This window comes from Pelobates fuscus, chromosome 2 (genome assembly GCF_036172605.1).
Source record: "Pelobates fuscus isolate aPelFus1 chromosome 2, aPelFus1.pri, whole genome shotgun sequence".
Classification (NCBI taxonomy): domain Eukaryota; kingdom Metazoa; phylum Chordata; class Amphibia; order Anura; family Pelobatidae; genus Pelobates; species Pelobates fuscus.
Window position 1 is genome coordinate 424,112,381 of NC_086318.1, and position 22,836 is coordinate 424,135,216.

Below are 22,836 nucleotides of genomic sequence, written 5' to 3' on the forward strand. Positions count from 1 at the left end.
GGAGCTCTGTTATACTCTCAGACACATTACTGGGAGAATTATAGCTGTGGAGCTCTGTTATACACTCAGACACATCAACAATATGGAGTTCCTAGAACACAGGGATATTAGGATAGAAAAGAGGGACAAAGGGATTTGGCCAAAATAGGGACTGTCCACCATAATAGGGACACTTGGGAGGTATGAAATATAGCAGGTTTGAAAGCAATTTGCCATTTGCATTGATACACTGTATTTGAATATGTAGGACTTGGTTATATGTATGAAGCACAAATCTGGGACAAAGTTCTTAAAAGGTGAAGCTATCACCATGGAAACCCATAGACTGTCCCTGTTCATTCACCCTGCTTCTCTCCTCCCTTAGTATTCTGAAAACACTGCTCTGCAATGTAAACCTTGCTGTCTCCTACAAGGCATGCCAATCATTACAATCATTACAAATACACTTCAAAATTAAGATATTTTGTCAGCACTGACATCTCCATAACAATGTTACATCCACTCTCCCTATTCTCCCATCCCTGTATCAGGCCCCCAAAAAATACAAACATTTAAAAAACTGCCCTTAACAAAGATGGCTGCCAAACGCGGACGTAACGTAGACGTGTTTTCTAGGCGCGACGTTAGGACGTCTGCTACGGGATGTTTGACGTCACTGGCTGCGCCAAAAAAGCGCCGGGAATCGTGCTGTGTGGCTGGTAAGGAAAGTTTTCCTGCTGTAATCTCAGTATAACGAGCAGTCTGTTATTATAACCCCCGTATAACGTGTATTAATTCATTAACCCCTCTATAACGTGTATTAATCCATAGAACCCCAGGATAACGCGCGGTCTGTTATTATAAGCCCCGTATAACGTGTATTCATTAACCCCTCTATAACGTGTATTAACTCATAGAACCCCCGTATAACGTGTATTAATTCATATAACCCCCGTATAACGTGTATTAACTCATAGAACCCCCGTATAACGTGTATTAACTCATAGAACCCCTCTATAACGTGTATTAACTCATAGAACCCCCGTATAACGTGTATTAACTCATAGAACCCCTCTATAACGTGTATTAACTCATAGAACCCCAGTATAACGTGTATTAATTCATATAACCCCCGTATACCGTGTATTAACTCATAGAACCCCCGTATACCGTGTATTAACTCATAGAACCCCTCTATAACGTGTATTAACTCATAGAACCCCAGTATAACGTGTATTAATTCATATAACCCCCGTATAACGTGTATTAATTCATATAACCCCCGTATAACGTGTATTAATTCATATAACCCCCGTATAACGTGTATTAACTCATAGAACCCCCGTATACCGTGTATTAACTCATAGAACCCCTCTATAACGTGTATTAACTCATAGAACCCCTCTATAACGTGTATTAACTCATAGAACCCCTGTATAACGTGTATTAACTCATAGAACCCCTGTATAACGTGTATTAACTCATAGAACCCCTCTATAACGTGTATTAACTCATAGAACCCCTCTATAACGTGTATTAACTCATAGAACCCCTCTATAACGTGTATTAACTCATAGAACCCCCGTATAGCGTGTATTAACTCATAGAACCCCTCTATAACGTGTATTAACTCATAGAACCCCCGTATAACGTGTATTAACTCATAGAACCCCTGTATAACGTGTATTAACTCATAGAACCCCTCTATAACGTGTATTAACTCATAGAACCCCCGTATAGCGTGTATTAACTCATAGAACCCCCGTATAGCGTGTATTAACTCATAGAACCCCCGTATAGCGTGTATTAACTCATAGAACCCCCGTATAGCGTGTATTAACTCATATAACCCCCGTATAACGTGTATTAATTCATAGAACCCCTCTATAACGTGTATTAAGTCATAGAACCCCCGTATAACGTGTATTAACTCATAGAACCCCCGTATAACGTGTATTAACTCATAGAACCCCCGTATAACGTGTATTAACTCATAGAACCCCCGTATAACGTGTATTAACTCATAGAACCCCCGTATAACGTGTATTAACTCATAGAACCCCTCTATAACGTGTATTAACTCATAGAACCCCCGTATAACGTGTATTAATTCATATAACCCCTCTATAGCGTGTATTAACTCATAGAACCCCAGTATACCGTGTATTAATCCATAGAACCCCCGTATAACGTGTATTAACTCATAGAACCCCCGTATAACGTGTATTAACTCATAGAACCCCTCTATAACGTGTATTAACTCATAGAACCCCCGTATAACGTGTATTAACTCATAGAACCCCCGTATAACGTGTATTAACTCATAGAACCCCCGTATAACGTGTATTAGCTCATAGAACCCCCGTATAACGTGTATTAATTCATATAACCCCCGTATAACGTGTATTAATTCATATAACCCCCGTATAACGTGTATTAACTCATAGAACCCCCGTATACCGTGTATTAACTCATAGAACCCCTCTATAACGTGTATTAACTCATAGAACCCCCGTATAGCGTGTATTAACTCATAGAACCCCCGTATAACGTGTATTAATTCATATAACCCCCGTATAACGTGTATTAATTCATTAACCCCTCTATAACGTGTATTAATCCATAGAACCCCAGGATAACGCGCGGTCTGTTATTATAAGCCCCGTATAACGTGTATTCATTAACCCCTCTATAACGTGTATTAACTCATAGAACCCCCGTATAACGTGTATTAATTCATATAACCCCCGTATAACGTGTATTAACTCATAGAACCCCCGTATAACGTGTATTAACTCATAGAACCCCCGTATAACGTGTATTAACTCATAGAACCCCTCTATAACGTGTATTAACTCATAGAACCCCCGTATAACGTGTATTAACTCATAGAACCCCTCTATAACGTGTATTAACTCATAGAACCCCAGTATAACGTGTATTAATTCATATAACCCCCGTATACCGTGTATTAACTCATAGAACCCCCGTATACCGTGTATTAACTCATAGAACCCCTCTATAACGTGTATTAACTCATAGAACCCCAGTATAACGTGTATTAATTCATATAACCCCCGTATAACGTGTATTAATTCATATAACCCCCGTATAACGTGTATTAATTCATATAACCCCCGTATAACGTGTATTAACTCATAGAACCCCCGTATACCGTGTATTAACTCATAGAACCCCTCTATAACGTGTATTAACTCATAGAACCCCTCTATAACGTGTATTAACTCATAGAACCCCTGTATAACGTGTATTAACTCATAGAACCCCTGTATAACGTGTATTAACTCATAGAACCCCTCTATAACGTGTATTAACTCATAGAACCCCTCTATAACGTGTATTAACTCATAGAACCCCCGTATAGCGTGTATTAACTCATAGAACCCCTCTATAACGTGTATTAACTCATAGAACCCCCGTATAACGTGTATTAACTCATAGAACCCCTGTATAACGTGTATTAACTCATAGAACCCCTCTATAACGTGTATTAACTCATAGAACCCCCGTATAGCGTGTATTAACTCATAGAACCCCCGTATAGCGTGTATTAACTCATAGAACCCCCGTATAGCGTGTATTAACTCATAGAACCCCCGTATAACGTGTATTAACTCATATAACCCCCGTATAACGTGTATTAATTCATAGAACCCCTCTATAACGTGTATTAAGTCATAGAACCCCCGTATAACGTGTATTAACTCATAGAACCCCCGTATAACGTGTATTAACTCATAGAACCCCCGCATAACGTGTATTAACTCATAGAACCCCCGTATAACGTGTATTAACTCATAGAACCCCTCTATAACGTGTATTAACTCATAGAACCCCCGTATAACGTGTATTAATTCATATAACCCCTCTATAGCGTGTATTAACTCATAGAACCCCAGTATACCGTGTATTAATCCATAGAACCCCCGTATAACGTGTATTAACTCATAGAACCCCCGTATAACGTGTATTAACTCATAGAACCCCTCTATAACGTGTATTAACTCATAGAACCCCCGTATAACGTGTATTAACTCATAGAACCCCCGTATAACGTGTATTAACTCATAGAACCCCCGTATAACGTGTATTAACTCATAGAACCCCCGTATAACGTGTATTAATTCATATAACCCCCGTATAACGTGTATTAATTCATATAACCCCCGTATAACGTGTATTAACTCATAGAACCCCCGTATACCGTGTATTAACTCATAGAACCCCTCTATAACGTGTATTAACTCATAGAACCCCCGTATAGCGTGTATTAACTCATAGAACCCCCGTATAACGTGTATTAATTCATATAACCCCCGTATAACGTGTATTAACTCATAGAACCCCTCTATAACGTGTATTAACTCATAGAACCCCAGTATAACGTGTATTAATTCATATAACCCCTCTATAACGTGTATTAACTCATAGAACCCCTCTATAACGTGTATTAACTCATAGAACCCCCGTATAACGTGTATTAACTCATAGAACCCCCGTATAACGTGTATTAACTCATAGAACCCCCCTATAACGTGTATTAACTCATAGAACCCCCGTATAGCGTGTATTAACTCATAGAACCCCCGTATAACGTGTATTAACTCATATAACCCCCGTATAACGTGTATTAATTCATAGAACCCCTCTATAACGTGTATTAAGTCATAGAACCCCCGTATAACGTGTATTAACTCATAGAACCCCCGTATAACGTGTATTAACTCATAGAACCCCCGTATAACGTGTATTAACTCATAGAACCCCTCTATAACGTGTATTAACTCATAGAACCCCCGTATAACGTGTATTAACTCATAGAACCCCCGTATAACGTGTATTAATTCATATAACCCCTCTATAGCGTGTATTAACTCATAGAACCCCAGTATACCGTGTATTAATCCATAGAACCCCCGTATAACGTGTATTAACTCATAGAACCCCTCTATAACGTGTATTAACTCATAGAACCCCCGTATAACGTGTATTAACTCATAGAACCCCTCTATAACGTGTATTAACTCATAGAACCCCCGTATAACGTGTATTAACTCATAGAACCCCCGTATAACGTGTATTAACTCATAGAACCCCCGTATAACGTGTATTAACTCATAGAACCCCCGTATAACGTGTATTAACTCATAGAACCCCCGTATAACGTGTATTAACTCATATAACCCCTCTATAACATGTATTAACTCATAGAACCCCAGTATACCGTGTATTAATCCATAGAACCCCCGTATAACGTGTATTAATTCATATAACCCCCTCTATAACGTGTTTATTTCTGTTACCTGTGTATAAGGTGCAGTTTATTTGTCCCTGCTCAGTAGTACAGCCATGCCCTCCAGCCTTTTACTGTGTAGACTCCGCTATCCCCTCATATTGTACATCCTGCTAGTGGTTCTGTCCCTCTAATAAGGCTGCCAGGTATCCACCATGGCTTCCTGGATCAAAAAAACAAAAATCATCATTCCTTTATGGTGATGGGAAGCACATGAATCCTGGCTGCTGTCACACGCTGGAGAAGAAAATTAGTTAAATTCTCTAAGAATTCCCTGTGATATGCTTTCTTGATTAATGAATTGGCTGCTATCCTGCTGTTCCTGGATTATTACAAGCACTACAGGACAGCCTTTTCATGTGCTGGCAGTCTACGTTTAGAAATAATGTGTGTCCAGGGAACCATGGCGGATAGGCCAGCTCTACACACTGATAGCTACTACAGTGCGCTGTGGCTAACTGTGATGCTTCTGTGTCGCCGAGCATTGCGGGAGTTGTAGCTTATAAAACCTAGAGTACACAAATTTCAAAAGAAGCTGGAAACCTATTTTTTTTGGATGCCCATACTATGGACTGCTGCCCTATTTTGCCGTAACTTCAGATTCAAACATGGATATAAATATCTTGGCGAAGGCGTTATATGTTCTATGGCACAACAGCTTTTGACACTTGCTATAAAAAAATTTATACTGCAAATTTTGCGTTATTTCTATAACTACACAAGGGCAGTGTTTAAGCTCAAATTCACACCATAATGATGCCAAACAGGATATTGTTTTAGAGTAATCAGACACAGTTTGATTCGTAGATCAAACATTGCATTCTTTGTTTTTTGCCATGGTTTCATGTTAGTTGGACACTATTTGTTGACCACTGAAACATTGGACATGCATAAATATTTATTGAATACTCCATGCATTCCCCTTTTGTCTAAGCAATTTATATTCCCCGGACCAGTGGTATGCAACCTTTTGCACTCCAGATGTTGTTAATTACATCTCACATAATACTCTTACAGCCACAAAGTTGGCAGAGCATTAGGGGATATATAGTTCACAATATCTTAGTGCCAAAGTTTGCCTTCCCTAGACCATCAGAGTTTTTCCATCTAAAAGCCATAGAATTCGAGTTAGAACTCCCATAACCCTGCAAGTGTAATTATTGCAGTTTTTATAAACTGCAATAATTACCGTGCGGCTTTAAAGGACCACTATAGGCACCCAGACCACTTCAGCTTAATGAAGTGGTCTGGGTGCCAGGTCCATCCAGGATTAACCCTTTCTGCTGTAAACATAGCAGTTTCAGAGAAACTGCTATGTTTACATTAGGGTTAATCAAGCCTCCAGTGGCTGTCTCATTGACAGTCGCTAGAGGCGCTTCCGCGGTACTCATTGTGATTTTGAGAAGACGCCAGCTTCCATAGGAAAGCTTTGAGAATGCTTTCCTATGAGACTCGCTGAATGTGCGCGCGGCTCTTGCCGCGCATGCGCTTACAGCAGAAGAAGGAGGAGAGTCCCCAGCGCTGAGGGAGCCCGGTGCTGGAAAAGGGTAAGATTTTAACCCCTTCTTCACCCTAGAGCCTGGCGAGAGGGGGACCCAGAGGGTTAGGGGGACCCTATAGAGCCAGGAAAACGAGTATGTTTTCCTGGCACTATAGTGGTCCTTTAAGTCCCCCTCTAGTGACTGTCTACCAGACAGCCACTAGAGGGACTTCTGGCTTCTTAGACGACTTTTGGTCGTCTAAATGATGCTGGATGTCCTCACGCTATGCATGAGGACCTTCAGTGTCGCCAGAATCCATATAGAAAAGCATTGAATAATGCTTTCCTATGTGGAGATTCTAATGCGAGCACAGCCATTGACGCACATGCACATTAGGTATCCCCAATTGGCAGGAGAGGAGTGTGAGCGGAGCCTGACCTAGCGCCGAGGGACATCGGCACTGGATTCAGGTAAGTATCTGAAGAGCTTTTAACCCCTACAGGGTTTTAACCCCTTCAGCGACGTGGGGAGGGGGGCACTCCAGGACTCTCTAGTGCCAGGAAAACGGGTTTGTTTTCCTGGCACTAAAGAATCCCTTTAATGACTAATTTGAAATATGCAGGCTGACACAATTACTATCAGTCACAATTGCTTCTTGGGTTCAGCATATGGAGGGCAGCCTAACAAAATCTCTTGAATAAACTCTTTGCATGAACACAGGGTTCTCTCTCTGCAGTAGTAGTGAGGATTTCTCTCCCGCTGACCGTTCACTGACAACAGTTCCTGCTTATTTAAGTGATATAGTATTTTGATTTGTTTAAGCCTGCTTTACCTTTTATTTCATTATATTAGTTCTGAGGTCTCTTTTAATGAGTGAATGTTAGTCTAAGACCCTAGTTAAGTGGTTTAATTTTCTTTCTGTGTTTTTTTTTTTTTCTCAATACTAATGATGCTTTATGTTAAATTTGTTCTCAGTTTTACAAGAATATTATTACAATGGATATCCGTCCCAACCATACAGTTTATATCAACAACCTGAGCGATAAAATCAAGAAAGATGGTGAGAGCAAAGCATCCTGACGTTTTCCTGACTAATTCTGTTTTCACATTCATAAAATGGTCATGCACATATTGTAGTCCTGTTAGGTAAATTTGTATAGTGTCAATGCATTTATTCTTCTTTTATTTAAAAACAAATTGTAGGTTAAAGGGTTAATCCAGCTGCTATGATCACTTCTACTTTTACAAGTGTCGTGGTGGAAGGAATCTATATGAGTAGCGATTCTGCTTGAAACGCTGCACATAGAGACTTTAGTACCAGGGGCTAGTTGTACACCCTGCACATGTGACTTGAGCCACACAGAACTCTGCTGTTGGCTGTGTCATGTTAATTCTGTGCAAAAACTACATCTGTCATTAGCAAACGCTGGCGACAAATGTTATTACCCCTTCCAGGCAGCACTTGGAGCACATCTGCAACGAAAAGCCTAGATCTCTTTACTCTCCCTGGGTGTGCACCCTCCCCACTTCCCTTCATTGAGAATTATTAGGTTGTTGTTTTTTTTTGTTTTAAATCCCCCCCCACCCCTTCTTCCCCACTTCCTACCCAGCACAAAGTGAGCATGCGTTTTAAGGCTTTGGGAATAGTTCAGTCAGATGCTATGTGGAGCATTTGATTAGACAATGGAGAGGAGATGAGAGGGAAGGTATGATGTTGGACAGGGTGTAAAAATTCTTAAGGAGAGCTTTGCCCAGTGGATTCAAAGCAAGTTTTTACTTTAGTTAAATAGGTTTTGAGTTTACAAAATAAGGGAACACAGTATTTGTTCCCAATAGGGCAGTATGGATTTAAAAAGTAAATAAAAACAGTGGGGAAAAAAGGTTATAATAAGAAGTAAAAAGTATAACCTGTAGAATGCCAGGAAATTGATATTATGTTCACCTGAAGCTGGTTTTTCTCATAAACTTGTTTCCGCATAATCAGTCAATTAAAAAAAATAATAATTCTGTTTTTCTAGATAGCCATTTGTGCCAAATGATTTACTCCAGTGAATAACCTATCTGATTGTGGATCATTTTGCAGCAGATTTAATTGATACAGTTGGCACTGTCACTGCTTCATCTCATGGAACTTTTTATTTCCACATTTTTGTAAAACTGCCAAAGCCGCTTTAAAGGGGAGCTTCACGCTCTTTCTAGAAGCCCTGTCGCTCAGAGAGCTGGCATTACACTTTCAAGTTCTCTGTATCACATTTTATTTCCTCCATGACAAGCCTTTTTAGTCTAACAATATTTATTTGTGCATTTTTTTCACAGAATTAAAGAGATCGTTGTATGCATTATTCTCTCAGTTTGGCCATGTGATGGACATTGTATCACTGAAGACTATGAAGATGAGAGGACAAGCTTTTGTAATATTTAAGGAGCTTGCTTCTGCCACCAATGCTTTACGTCAGTTACAAGGTTTTCCTTTTTACAATAAGCCAATGGTAAGTGTTCTAAATCTTGTTGTTTAGTATTCGGAGGGGGGAGGGGGGGAAGGGGGACATTTACAATCATCCTCTCACTTCCTTGTTTCCCCACATATGGCCTGTAAGATAAGGGTGGGCCATTCAGCTCATGAGCAATTTGAAATTATTTTCCATACAGGTTTTACTTTGAGAGAGCCATTGCATTTGGAATGTTTTGTTATTGCTGTAACTGCTTGCAACAGTGCATTAAATTTATAGAAATATAAAAAAAAAAGATATTTGAATAAGCTCCCTAAAACAAGTTTGTTATACTTAAATCTGCTAATTTAAAGGAAGACTCTAACCTTAAAAATACAAACATTTATTTCTAATGTTAGATGTATGTCTTAACATTTTGATGTAGCCTCCACTTAACATTAAAATAAATAACATTTACTGAACTATGTGGGACTTCTACTCCATGTCTGCTTGAGATCATCATTACTGGTGAATTCAGCCAATCCAGTGCTTCTCGATAGAGAAGCTTTGCGGCGCTACTACACATGTATGGCTATCACTATGCTGTACCAATCAATCTTTCCATAGGGATGCTTTATCCCAATACATCTCTACTGTGTGCACGTGGATTGCAGGACCGTACCAGGACGTACCTCTGCTCTCTGACTGACAGAGTTGTCCTTTGGGACACATGTAAACACGTTTTTTTTTTTTTTTGTAATCTACAGAGGATCCAGTATGCCAAGACAGACTCTGATCTTGTATCTAAAATGCGGGGCACATTTGCAGATAAGGAGAAGAAGAAAGAAAAGAAAAAGAGCAAAGCTCAAGACCAGGCAGCTAATGCAGCAAATAAGCCAGCACCGGTAAGAGTCAGCACAATAATTTTTAAACAAAAATCACAATGTATTAATGTTTGAACAATTTGTGATGGAGCACCAATTCTCCAGCATTCTGTGCCAGATAAATGTGGTCCTTATCCTCGGTTTAAAGACAAAGGCTCATGCACCTAAAATGGAGTGAACGTGTTTTCCAGTGGAATAACATTGCTAAGAGCTTTCTGTCTGCCCTAACTGATCAGTATACTTTAGTGTCACCAGTAATGTTACCATGAACCAAAGTTTCTGGCAAACACATGCTTTCGTATGCTGTTGAACTCTTGTTATGCATGAGAAGGTTATGGAGCTGGTTTGGTGTTTTTTTTGTTTGTTTTCTATTATGCAGTTAGAAGCACAGCATAGTAGGCTCACAGATCCCACATCACTATCCCTTTTATTTCCTCATCCAACAGTACCAGACTTTATAACCCCACAGTATTTGCCAATTATTGCTCTACACTTTATAATTTACATGAGGATAATACAATCCATCAACCCTCCTTGGAGAAGATTAATGTTTTTGAACAAGTTACACCTCCCCAAGATTCCCATGGCTAACTCAGAAGTGCTGTCGGCACCCGTCACCAAAGAGGTGGAAAATGTGAAAAAAACACCTGTAAGATTTAGGAATACTGTCTGGCCCATTATATAATGTATATAAATTTTCATTCCTATTAGCTCTTCATTTTGCTTCCCTCTTTAATTACTACCAAAAAAAAGGACTTTACAAGAGGGATTCTTACATGCCCATATACCTACACTAGGCAAACCAGCAATTGTATGCCAGAACTTTCGCCATATATCGCTACATAACTCTGGCACGAAGATTTACGCTAAGATCCTGGCTATTTGAAACTATTGACTTACTACCAGCCCTTTTATATCCAGACAGATTTGTATAATTTAGACAACTATCTGACAATACTAGGAAGTCTACCAATAACCTACATCATTCTCTGAGTGGGTGCCTGGTTCCTGTCTGCTTCTCTCTCTCGTCACTGAAAATACTTTTGACCTGTCCAATGGGGTATATGTAGGAGGTTTTAGATATAGTTGGTTTTCCATCCCCTTTATATATGCAGTGAAACTTCTATATGCATTCCCTACAGTTTCTGTTTGGCCAACTGAGTTTCTCTCGCCTTCATTCCATATCATCAGTGGATCCCGTCAGGAATGTCCCCCTTCATCCCTATTCTACAAAATGGCTTTGGAGCCACTGGCAATAGTGATGAGGTCTAACGCTTTAATTTCAGCATATCCCATATCGCCAAGCTCTACCCAAGTTTTAGGCATATTTGCTGATGATAGCATGGTCGCTATGACTGACCACCTAAAGCTCCTCCCAGACCTACAATACACACTATCTCAATTCAGTTATGTGTCCTATTACAAGGTTAATTTGTCTAAGTCACAAGCCCTCGCAATAGAAATCCTGAAGGAAGAGGTGTCCCACTTTCATTTAAGTTTCCAATATGAATGGAGAGATAATTATTTAACTTACTTAGGCATACGAATTTCCAAACATATCAATTCTATAATTACACATAACTGAGCAAGGATCTGGTCTGGAACAATCTAACTGGTTAAGGAGATGACATGAGATGTCCTGGCTGGACAGCGTCGTTGAAAGTAACATTATTACCTACAATTCTGTATTCTTGCGTACCATTCCCCTCACAGTACGCAATAGTACTCAGTGACCAGGGAAAGATAAAGAATTAAAATGATGACAACTTGTCTGCTGTAAAATTCTGACTTTTTGGAGTAATGCAGTTCATAGTTTCTACATAAAGTTTTTGTTTACTTGAATGTCCTCTTTTAATCACCACTGTCTCTGTAACCTTTTTATTACTGAGTGAGGATCAAAAGATTGCTTTTCAGAAATGGGCAGGGTTGATTTTAATCCCTATAGTATAGAAAAATGATCCCACGCTAAGGTTCAAAATATGCCTTTTAAAATTCCCTGGGATGTCTTCTTTAAGAAATGGTATGGCTTTATGGGGTATTTGGATTATATAGCCTGGTAAAATACTCTAAAATGGGACATGGGCACAGCGTAAAAATTGAAAGTTGGAAAAAAAAAATGGAATGGCTGTGTCCCAAATGTGCCCCTCCGATGTCCACATATACCTGGCAAAGGTACATACGGGGGTATTTTTGTACTCAGCAGACATAGCTGAGCAACATATGAAGTATTATACAGTGGTAGTACACATATGGTTTGCAAAATATACTGTGCAAACTCACTTTGTGTGTCAAAAAGGCAGAAAAAAACGCTTATTACCACTACACCTGGTACACGCTAGCGGAAAAATGATCCCACGCTAAGGTTCAAAATATGCCTTTTGAAATACCCTGGGGTGTCTACTTTAAGAAATGGTAGGCCTTTGTGGGGTAGTTTGAATTTAAAACCTGCGAAGATGCTTGGAAATTGCACTTAGGACCGGCGTCAAAATTCAAAGTTCGGTAAAAACTGATATGGCTTGGTCTCCTATATGGCACTGTAGCTTCACGAAATAGTGCCATAGACATACAATGGGGGTGTCCTTTTACTCAGAAGACTTAGCTGAGCATAATTTGGGGGGTTTGAACTTAGTGGCACATATGAAATATACAAAATGCCCAGCAAAAATGCAATCCGTATGTAAAAAATGCACAAAATTATTTTTTACCACATACTTTGGCATGTAATGGTAAAAAAATGGGGGCATGTTAAGGCACAATATGCACCTTATGAGATACCCTGGGGTGTCTACTTTTACAAATGGTAGGCCTTTGTGTTTTTTTTTTGAACAGTCAAACTGTTATAATAACCCAAATGGAAGCATAGGCTCATTAAATCCGTCTCTCAAAATTCTACTGTGAATACTGAAAAGGACAGGTCTCCTGTATGGCACTGTAGCTTCACGAAATAGTGCCATAGACATACAATGGGGGTGTCCTTTTACTCAGAAGACTTAGCTGAGCATAATTTGGGGGGTTTGAACTTAGTGGCATATATGAAATATACAAAATGCCCAGCAAAAATGCAATCCGTATGTAAAAAATGCACAAAATTATTTTTTACCACATACTTTGGCATGTAATGGTAAAAAAATGGGGGCATGTTAAGGCACAATATGCACCATATGAGATACCCTGAGGTGTCTACTTTTACAAATGGTAGGCCTTTGTGGGTTTTTTTTGAACAAACTGTTATAATACCCCAAATAGAAGCATAGGCTCATTAAATCCGTCTCTCAAAATTCTACTGTGAATACTGAAAAGGACAGGTCTCCTATATGGCACTGTAGCTTCACGAAATGCCAAAGACATACAATGGGGGTACCGTTGTACTCAGCAGAAGTAACTGAACACATAATAAAACTTTGTACAGGAATAGCACACACCAACTTTACAAAATACACATGAGAAGTTCTTTGTTATAAGTTTGTGTGCGAAAACCCCCAAAAAACACAATTTTACTCCAATATTTAGCAGAGGTTGGCGGTAAAATGGCTACGTAGAAAGTGTCAAAACAACCTTAGGTAAATAGCCTGTGGTGTCTACTTTATATAAATATATACTTTTGTGTGGCAATTTTGTTTTCTTTTATGGCTATAAAGCTTACAAGACAAACATACCAAATTCTAAAATCGCTCCATATTAAAAGTTTATTTTACTCCTTGTGCTTTGTGACCTGTAACTACCAAAAAAAACTGAAAATCCCAGACACATTATATATTCTGTAAATCAGAACAACTAAATGAATTTATTTTTAATTACTTTCCTTAACCTGCACTAATTAGGCACACATTATTATTGCAAAAAACTGTAAAAAAAATCAAATCTTTTCATTTTTTTTTGCATTTTTCTGTATTTTTTTATAATAAATAAGCATGTATATATATATATATGTTACATCAAATGAAAGCCCTTTCTGTCCTTTAAAAAAACGGTATATAATATGCGTCGGTGCAATAAATTAGTCAAATGCAAATTGCAGTTGAACGCAAACTGCAAAAAATGCACAAAATGCCGTTATCACAAAGTGAAAGACAAGCTTCCGAAGCTCTGTCCTTAAGGGGTTAATCTTAATGTGTACAGAAACACATGGATGATGCAGGGAGCTGAAATAACTTTTTAGTTTTTTTAATTTTAGTAAATGGACAATTTGCTCATATTAGTCATTTTGTTTAGGAACAAATTCTCATCAGTGTTGGCAAATGTATATCAGATTACTTTGCAGCCTGGTGGTATGTACCATATTTTGCTTATAGATTTAATTTTCTCTCTCCTTGTTTTTTTTCTTTTTCTTTTTTTTCCATTTTCAGGGACAGACGCCAAATGGAAATACTTCTCCAGTAGAAACAGGAAACCAGCCGGTAATGTTAAGCTTTCTTGATTATTACAAATTACTGTTACATGGTGTGATGTACATTAACTGATAAGCCTCTCTATCAGAAATCACTGTTCATTAGGTGTGAATATGCATTGTTTACATGCAAAATAGGAACTGTTTTTTGTTAAACGTCAGGGATACCCAGCACACTGCTAATTTGTTGTCAAAAATGGGTAATAACAAGAAGCAACAAAAAATTGAATGTGCAGTATTGAGTCATTTTTGTACGCTCCACTTTTTAAAAAAATGTGTTTCACTTTTACTGTAGATTTTTGGATGTGTAGTATATGGGACACACCTGGCCCCAAATACACTTTAATGCATCTGATACCTTTTGGTCTCATTAATATGCTGTATTTTTTGCATGCTCAACTTTTTATTTATTTTGCACAAAAAAAAAGTTGAAGAATGCTGCACCATAAATAAACCTCCTTAGCCACGCCACCTCATGCTAGAAAGACGCCTTTATCAAATTATTATTATTATTATTGCCATTTATATAGCGCCAACAGATTCCGTAGCGCTTTACAATATTTTGAGAGGGGGGGGGATGTAACAATAAATAAGACAATTACAAGAAAACTTACAGGAATAATAGGTTGAAGAGGACCCTGCTCAAATGAGCTTACACTCTATAGGAGGTGGGGTATTAGAAACATTAGGATAGGAAATATCAAGTAGGAGTGAAGCAGAGCTGGAGGAGAGAGCAAAGCACTATCCCATAGGGACAGGTATGTAAGGGAGAGATTACTCTGGGAGGCCATACGCTTTCCTGAAGAGATGGGATTTAAGGCCCTTCTTAAATGATTGAAGACTAGGGGAGAGTCTGATGGCAGTAGGCAAGTTATTCCATAGGAGAGGAGCCGCCCGTGAGAAGTCCTGCAAGCGTGAGTTGGCCGTACGGGTGCGAGCAGCGGTCAGGAGGTGGTCGCGGGCAGAGCGGAGGGTACGAGGAGGGGCATACCTCTGGATCAGTGAAGAGATATAAGAGGGGCTGGAATTGTTCAGTGCTTTAAATGTATGGGTTAGCACTTTGAATTGACTCCTGTAGGATACAGGAAGCCAATGTAAGGACTGGCAGAGGGGCGAGGTATGAGAGGACCGACTGGATAGGAAAATCAGTCTAGCTGCAGCATTCATTACAGACTGTAGCGGGGCAGTACGGCTTTTGGGGAGACCAATCAGGAGAGGGTTACAGTAATCCATGCGGGAAATTACTAGAGCATGGACAAGCTCCTTGGTAGCATCTTGCGTAAGAAAGGGGCGGATGCGGGCTATGTTTTTGAGTTGGAACCTACAGGACTTGGCAACAAACTGGATGTGAGACTCAAAGGTGAGACCAGAGTCAAGTATGACGCCAAGACAGCGCGCTTGTAGGGATGGACTTATGTGGATATCACTGACCTGAAGGGAGAGTGAGAGAGGAGGATCAGTATTAGGAGGAGGAAAGACAAGGAGTTCAGTTTTAGAGAGGTTAAGTTTGAGAAAGCGTGACGACATCCACTCAGAGATGGAAGAGAGGCAAGCAGTGACACGTTGCAGGACGGCCGGGGAGAGGTCCGGTGAGGAGAGGTATATCTGAGTGTCATCAGCGTACAGGTGGTAGTTGAATCCAAAAGAGGCAATAAGTTTTCCAAGAGAGGCAGTATAAAGAGAAAATAGAAGGGGACCAAGGACAGAGCCTTGGGGAACTCCAACCGAGACAGGGCGAGGGGAGGAGGTATCCTTGGAAAAGGAGACACTAAATGAGCGTTGGGAGAGAGAGGAGGAAAACCAAGAGAGGACAGAGTCACAGAGACCGAGTGATTGAAGAGTTTGAAGGAGGAGAGAATGATCAACTGTGTCAAAGGCAGCAGAGAGGTCAAGGAGAATTAATATGGAGTAGTGACCTTTGGATTTAGCGGAGATTAGGTCATTAGTCACTTTGATAAGAGCGGTCTCAGTAGAGTGGAGAGGGCGGAAGCCAGACTGAAGAGGGTCAAGGAGAGAGTTGGAATTAAGGAAGTGAGACACACGGGTAAAGACAAGTCTTTCCAAAAGCTTTGATGAGTAAGGGAGCAGGGATATGGGACGATAGTTCGAGGGGGAGGACGGGTCAAGAGATGGTTTTTTCAGGATAGGTATTACAGTGGCATGTTTAAGGTCAGCAGGAACAGTGCCAGAAGAGAGAGAGCAGTTAAAGATGTGTGTTAGGATAGGCACAAGACAAGGGGAGAGAGATCTGATGAGGTGAGATGGGACAGGATCAAGTGGGCAAGTGGTGGGGCGAGAGGAATGGAGAAGTGCAGCCACCTCTTGTTCAGTAGCTGGGGAGAAAGTCTGAAGGGTAGGGAAAGCATGATTTATGTGTGGTTGAGAAAGAGAACGGCAAGGAGGGGAGAATTGTTTCCTTAGCTGTTCAATCTTGTCAGTAAAGTAATATGCAAAGCTATCAGCTGTAAGGTTAGTTTGGGGGGTGGCCACAGCAGGGCGGAGAAGGGAATTAAAAGTGTCAAAGAGACGTCTGGGATTGCGGGAGCATGAACTAATGAGAGAGGAAAAGTAGGACTGTTTGGCGAGGGCAAGGGCTGCGCTGTACGAAAGCAACATGAATCTATAATGAAGATAGTCTGCCTGGGTGCGGGACTTCCTCCAGGAGCGTTCAGCACAGCGGGAGCAACTCTGCAGATAGCGTGTTGATTTATTATGCCAAGGTTGGGGTCGTGTTCTCCTCGTGGTGCATGTTTGGAGTGGGGCTGCAGTGTTCAAGGCAGATGTGAGGGTAGTGTTATATGTGGAGATGGCCAGTGAGGGACAGGAGAGGGAAGGGATGGATAGCAGTTGTGAATCAATGTCAGCCGACAGCTGCTGGAGGTCAATAGAGTTAAGGTTCCTTCTGAGCTGAGGGGGGTTAGGCTGAGGTTGTTGGGTGAGGGGGTAATTGAGAGCAAACGATAAGAGGTGGTGATCAGAGAGAGGAAATGGAGTATTGCAGATATTAGATAATGTACATGAATAGGAGAAAATAAGGTCGAGGGTATTGCCAGCTACATGAGTGGGAGAATTAGCCCACTGCAATAGTCCAAGGGAGGAAGTAATTGAAAGTAGTTTAGAGGCTGCTGGGGTTAAAGGTGGGTTAATGGGAATATTGAAGTCTCCAAGAATTAGGGATGGAATGTTGGAAGAGAGGAAGTAGGGTAGCCAGGCAGCAAAGTGGTCAAGGAAGAGGAGAGGGGAACCAGGGGGACGATAGATGACGGCAATGTTAGCAGAGAAGGGTTTGAAAAGGCGAATTGAATGAATTTCGAATGATGGGAAAGAGAGGGAAGGGGGCGTGGGCAGGGTTTTAAAGGAGCAGTGGGGTGAGAGAAGAAAACCTACACCGCCACCTTTAATCTCCGCTTGTCTTGGATTGTGGGTAAAGTGAAGACCACCAAAGGACAGTGAGGCAGGGGTAGCAGTATCCGAGGGAGAGAGCCATGTTTCTGTTAGTGCAAGTAGGTTTAGGGAGTGTGAGATAAATAGGTCATGGATGGAAGTAGATTTAAAGGTGCTGCACACAGAGCGTGCACAGTCTCTGCCCCAACAGTACTACGAGAGCAGTTTTTATTACCTGGCTGCAGACAGTCAGAGAAACTACAAACAGGCAGTGATATCCTTACTGTATGTCCTCTGGGTGTTCTCTCCTTCTAATGCAGGTTGTTTTGTTGTTCAGATCATTCAGTGCTGTCAGTGACTGAGGTGTGTACATACATTTTTGATAAGGAATTATTTTTCTGGAGTAAGGGGATGTGGCTAAGAAGACAGGCTTAAGGTGCAGCATTCTGCAAATCATTTATTTTATGCAAAATTGGTGCCTGGAGTGTCCCTTTAAATCAAGTTACTATTAAAGGTTAATCCAGTCAAATCTTGGGGTGCCTTGTTCATATGACACACAGAGCATAGAGTCCAAAATCGCAGTTTATGGAGATACAATCCTATTTCTCCTCCAAATACACATCACAAGCATTTCGAGTCCAACTTTTCCTTTTTCAACTAGGCAAAGGCAAAATTGTACAACTTTATTTGTTTTGATAATTTCTTTATCTTATTGTTTCTTAAAAAAAAAAAAAAAAAAAAATAATAATAATTTTAAAATACAAAAACCTTAAATTAATCCCTTATGCTCAAACTCAGACTACTCCTTAGTGGCAGCGAGGGCTTTAGTACACATCAGCCCCAATACATACAATAAGAAAACAAAAAATAGGTTTCTTTCAAATCCCTATGCTTACACTTTAATGGCCATTAACCCCTTAAGGACACATGACATGTGTGACATGTCATGATTCCCTTTTATTCCAGAAAATTGGTCCTTAAGGGGTTAAAGTGACAGCAAAATCTTATTCAAATGTCCAATAGGATTAGTGAGCATGTCCATAGGGATTTCTTTTTTTATTTATTTTTTTATTTTTATAAATAGATGTAAAGTTAGATGCGTATAATGATACCATTTTTGAGAAACAGTTGGCAGCTACTGGAGGCAGAGCCCTTTCTATTGGTAATGGCTCCAGGAGTATTCTAATTCTGTCTGTCCCGTGGTAAAATGTCACATCCTTTTAGCATGTTTTTACTACTTACCTGGGTTATGCTGGATGCATTTGCTGCATCTGGCCTTCTTTAGCCAGAAACGCCGGATCTATTTGTAGAGCAAAGCACAGCTGACACAGGAACATGTTCATTGGCTGGGAGTACTCAGCTGTTACTCTCAGCCAATGAGCATGGTCCGTGCATGGTCTTGCTTTGTTCTATAGAGCAATCCAGCTTCTCCTTCTGGAGACCAGATGTAAGCATAGTAAAAACGGCTTCGATTCGGGGCAGAGATTGATACAACCTATAACATTGTGTATGTGTGTTTTAATTCTAGGTTCCTGACAATCCACCAAATTATATCCTCTTCCTTAATAATTTACCTGAAGAAACCAATGAGATGATGCTGTCCATGTTATTTAACCAGTAAGTTTGAGATTTATTTCATTTATTGATTTATTTTTATATTCTAAGGTGCTTTCTGAATGCCACTGCTGAATGCTGAATGTCACTCAGGTGACACCGATATACAGCGTGTCTATAGAGATTACTTTTTAGTTTTTTTTTCTTACATTATACTGTGCTATTGAAAAAAACTTTTTAGTCAAATTCTGAACTTTATTACTTGTCTGACTTTCTTTCCTGATTTCAAATTAATTCTGACCTGTGTGTGAAAATACTATCTGGCCAATAAGTCATGCATGTGGAGACTGTTTATTGCAATAAAAGATGCACCGAAATAAAAATTCTGGTCAGAAACCGAAAATTCAGGATGCCCTTGGCCGAAATCCAAAACCAAAAATTACTTTTTTCTCAAATGATTTAATAAAAAATTTCCCCCCAAAATTGTATTATTAGACTTTTTAATGAATTTAATTAATCTAATATGAAAAACTTCCCTTCTCCCTTCTCTTTTAGTGGTCCCCGCTGCTTAATGTTCCTCTCCCGTCCCTCCTTTTTTAGTGTTCTTTCCTCCCTCCTCCCCAGTCACATAGTTTTTTTTTCTCCCCTCTCCCCTGTCCTATAGTGTTCTTTCCCCCTCTCCACTGTCCCATAGTGTTCTTCCCTCCCCCCCCTCCCCTGTCCCATAGCGTTCTTCTTCCTTCCCTGTCCCATAGTTTTTTCCCCTCCCTTGTCCCAAGTGCAGTAGTCCTGATTTTTCATGTCATCATTACTATCTTTCATTGTGAAATACAGTATAATCATCTGAATTGTTAATGCAAGCATGTCTGGTAAACTATGCCAATTATTTCTGCAAATTTGACCCGTTTTCGTCCGAAACGTGATAGACCCATTTTTGGACGAATATTTTGGCAGACTAAATTTCGGTGCATCCCTAATAAAAACTGGTGACCTCAATCTCCTGTGTCCAAGAAATAGTGATGGTCTGTGGTTGCTTGTGTTAATCAGATGTTTGTCATGACCTCTCACATATCACAGCTTGAGCCGCTTACTGGCCTTCTCACAACTTTCCTAACTTACCCAATTCCCTGCACCTGATTGTGCTCTTTCCACACATAGCGAATGTATTCTCTTTATTGTTCCTGGTATTGCATCTTTTTACTTCCAAATCTCTCACTTTAGCTCTTTGCATTCAGAATATTTTTATACTTTGAGTTCCCTTTCTTATGAAGATGATAGCATTTTCATAATCTAATTATTATTATTATTATTATTTTTTTTAAATGTCTGCTTCTTAATTTACATTTGTATAGTTATAATTGTTTTAATATACCTATGCACTCTCTACAGGTTCCCTGGCTTCAAAGAAGTTAGATTAGTACCGGGCAGACACGACATTGCCTTCGTAGAATTTGAAAATGAAACTCAAGCGGGATCTGCACGTGATGCCCTACAAGGATTTAAGATCACACCGTCTCACGCCATGAAAATCACTTACGCTAAAAAGTAGACAGAATTTACATTGATGGACTTGCTTATGCAATTATTTTGTTTATTGTTGATATTCTGGAAGACTCTTCATGTTCAGGAAATTGATGACTGGCTATGGCTGGTTATGCACATGGTTTTTTTTTTTTTCAATTATGACAGAAATCATAATTTTGTACAAATAAATGTTTTCTTTTAATATTGGTGATTTCGTTTACATCCATTTGCTTTTATTTGATCCTTGCTATACTGTTTTTTTTTTTTTTTTCATCTATTACAGCATTTAATACAATGGATATGATTACTGTGTGTGTAGCCAACGGTTAAAGCTTAATCTAGATTAGGGGTTTGCAATAAAATGTGGACTATGTCTCTCCCAATGCTTTGCCAGCATTGTGACTGTAGAAGCATTGTGGGAGATCTTGTCCTTCGTTTGAGAATAGCATTAGTCATAGACTAACCTCCGCTATATAGCTTTCTTTTGTCTGTAGTTGTTAAGTGTTTACTAAAAGAATTGCGTAATAGTAATCTGTATGGGTAGTTCAGTATTGAAAATCTTAACTATTTGTACTGAAAGTAAAAAAGAGCTCGGGTGTGAGATTTTGTCAGATTCACTAACAGAAACTAGAAAAGTACAATTTTAAAGTTAAATAATTAATGGAACCGATGGAATATGCATGAACATTCAGTTGGTTTCCATAGTGATTCCTTCACTTTTCAACCTTTTGCCACACTTTTATATCGGCACCAATTTGACTGCAGTTTCTGATTTCTTATTACATTCCGATAATTGTTACACTAGAGGAAAAGAAGGCAGAATGTCACCATCTGACATTTTATTTTTCTCTTTATTGTCCTGCAGGGGGCCAGACATATATATATATAGATATATAGCTTGCATGTGAGGGAGGCACAACATTGGAGAAAGTGACAAAAAGGAAAGGCGAGAAAAAAAATAAATATATATATATATATATATTTTTTTTTTCTCGCCTTTCCTTTTTGTCACTTTCTCCAATGTTGTGCCTCCCTCACATGCAATCTCCACCTCTTTTTGTTTGTTACCATCAACACCCTCTTACTATATGTCAGCACTGCTATGTTATCATCCTCTCTCTCTATTACTTGTCCCCACATCCACCTTTATGATGACCCTTGCAACCTGGCTATGTCTTTCTTCCTTTTTATCTTTCCATTCACCGTGTGTGTGCTTCCCCATGTTATGTATTCCTTTCTCTATTAGTTCCACACAGGGTCGCTTTGCACCTCCCACCTCTTGTCATTTGTCCCATCCTCTTAATGTGGCTTATGCTCTTCCTTTCCTCATGGTACTTGCTCCATAATCACTTGCTATTACTCCAGGCATTTTACTTGTCCCTTTCCTTTGAGGGGGGTCCTGTTGCTCCAATGCACTGCAGAACAATAATAGTAATAGTAGGCAAGTAGTTGGTCTGCTTCTTTCTTCCACCGTCATTGCTTCCCAATTCCAGTTACTCACCCCTTTAATTTCCCCTCTCTGTATTGCATGTCAGAGGAAGCAGCAGTGACAGGTCTCATTTCTGCACCTATAATATTCCTGTCTTGTCTGTTTTATCAGTATGTGAAGCTCTATTACTTTTTTTTTTTTGTAATCCAGGATGCATAGTTATGCGCTATATACACAGTGCTTTTCTGAATCTCCTCTTCACTACAACTTGCTTAATAGAAGGTTACCATGCTCATATTCTGTCATATGAGCCCGCCACATTTTATTCAACAATGAGAATGACTGGAAGTTCAGTACATTTAACCACCCTACATATTGACTGTGTTAAAATACATTCGACCATGTTACATATTCACTGTGGTTCAGTGCACTTGGACTATGTTCGGCCACGCTATATATTCATTGTGGTTC

General features: G+C 39.7%; 1 protein-coding gene across 1 annotated transcript; it reads left to right on the forward strand.

The window, feature by feature from the left end:
• Window positions 1-650: 650 nt before the first annotated feature.
• Window positions 651-21,053, forward strand: SNRPB2 (small nuclear ribonucleoprotein polypeptide B2). The gene is made up of 7 exons (XM_063441512.1): window positions 651-698; window positions 7,750-7,834; window positions 9,091-9,263; window positions 9,971-10,108; window positions 14,434-14,484; window positions 19,387-19,475; window positions 20,802-21,053. Exons 2-7 carry the CDS (start codon window positions 7,771-7,773, stop codon window positions 20,959-20,961), a joined length of 675 nt encoding a protein of 224 aa, XP_063297582.1. The 5' UTR covers window positions 651-698; window positions 7,750-7,770; the 3' UTR covers window positions 20,962-21,053.
• The last annotated feature ends 1,783 nt before the right edge of the window (window positions 21,054-22,836 follow it).

Coding starts and splice junctions, on each gene's coding strand:
- SNRPB2 (XM_063441512.1), top strand. CDS start 7,771: ATGGATATCCGTCCCAACCATACAGTTTATATCAACAACCTGAGCGAT. Junction 10,109..14,433: donor CAGCAAATAAGCCAGCACCG/GTAAGAGTCAGC, acceptor TTCCATTTTCAG/GGACAGACGCCAAATGGAAA. Junction 19,476..20,801: donor CTGTCCATGTTATTTAACCA/GTAAGTTTGAGA, acceptor CACTCTCTACAG/GTTCCCTGGCTTCAAAGAAG.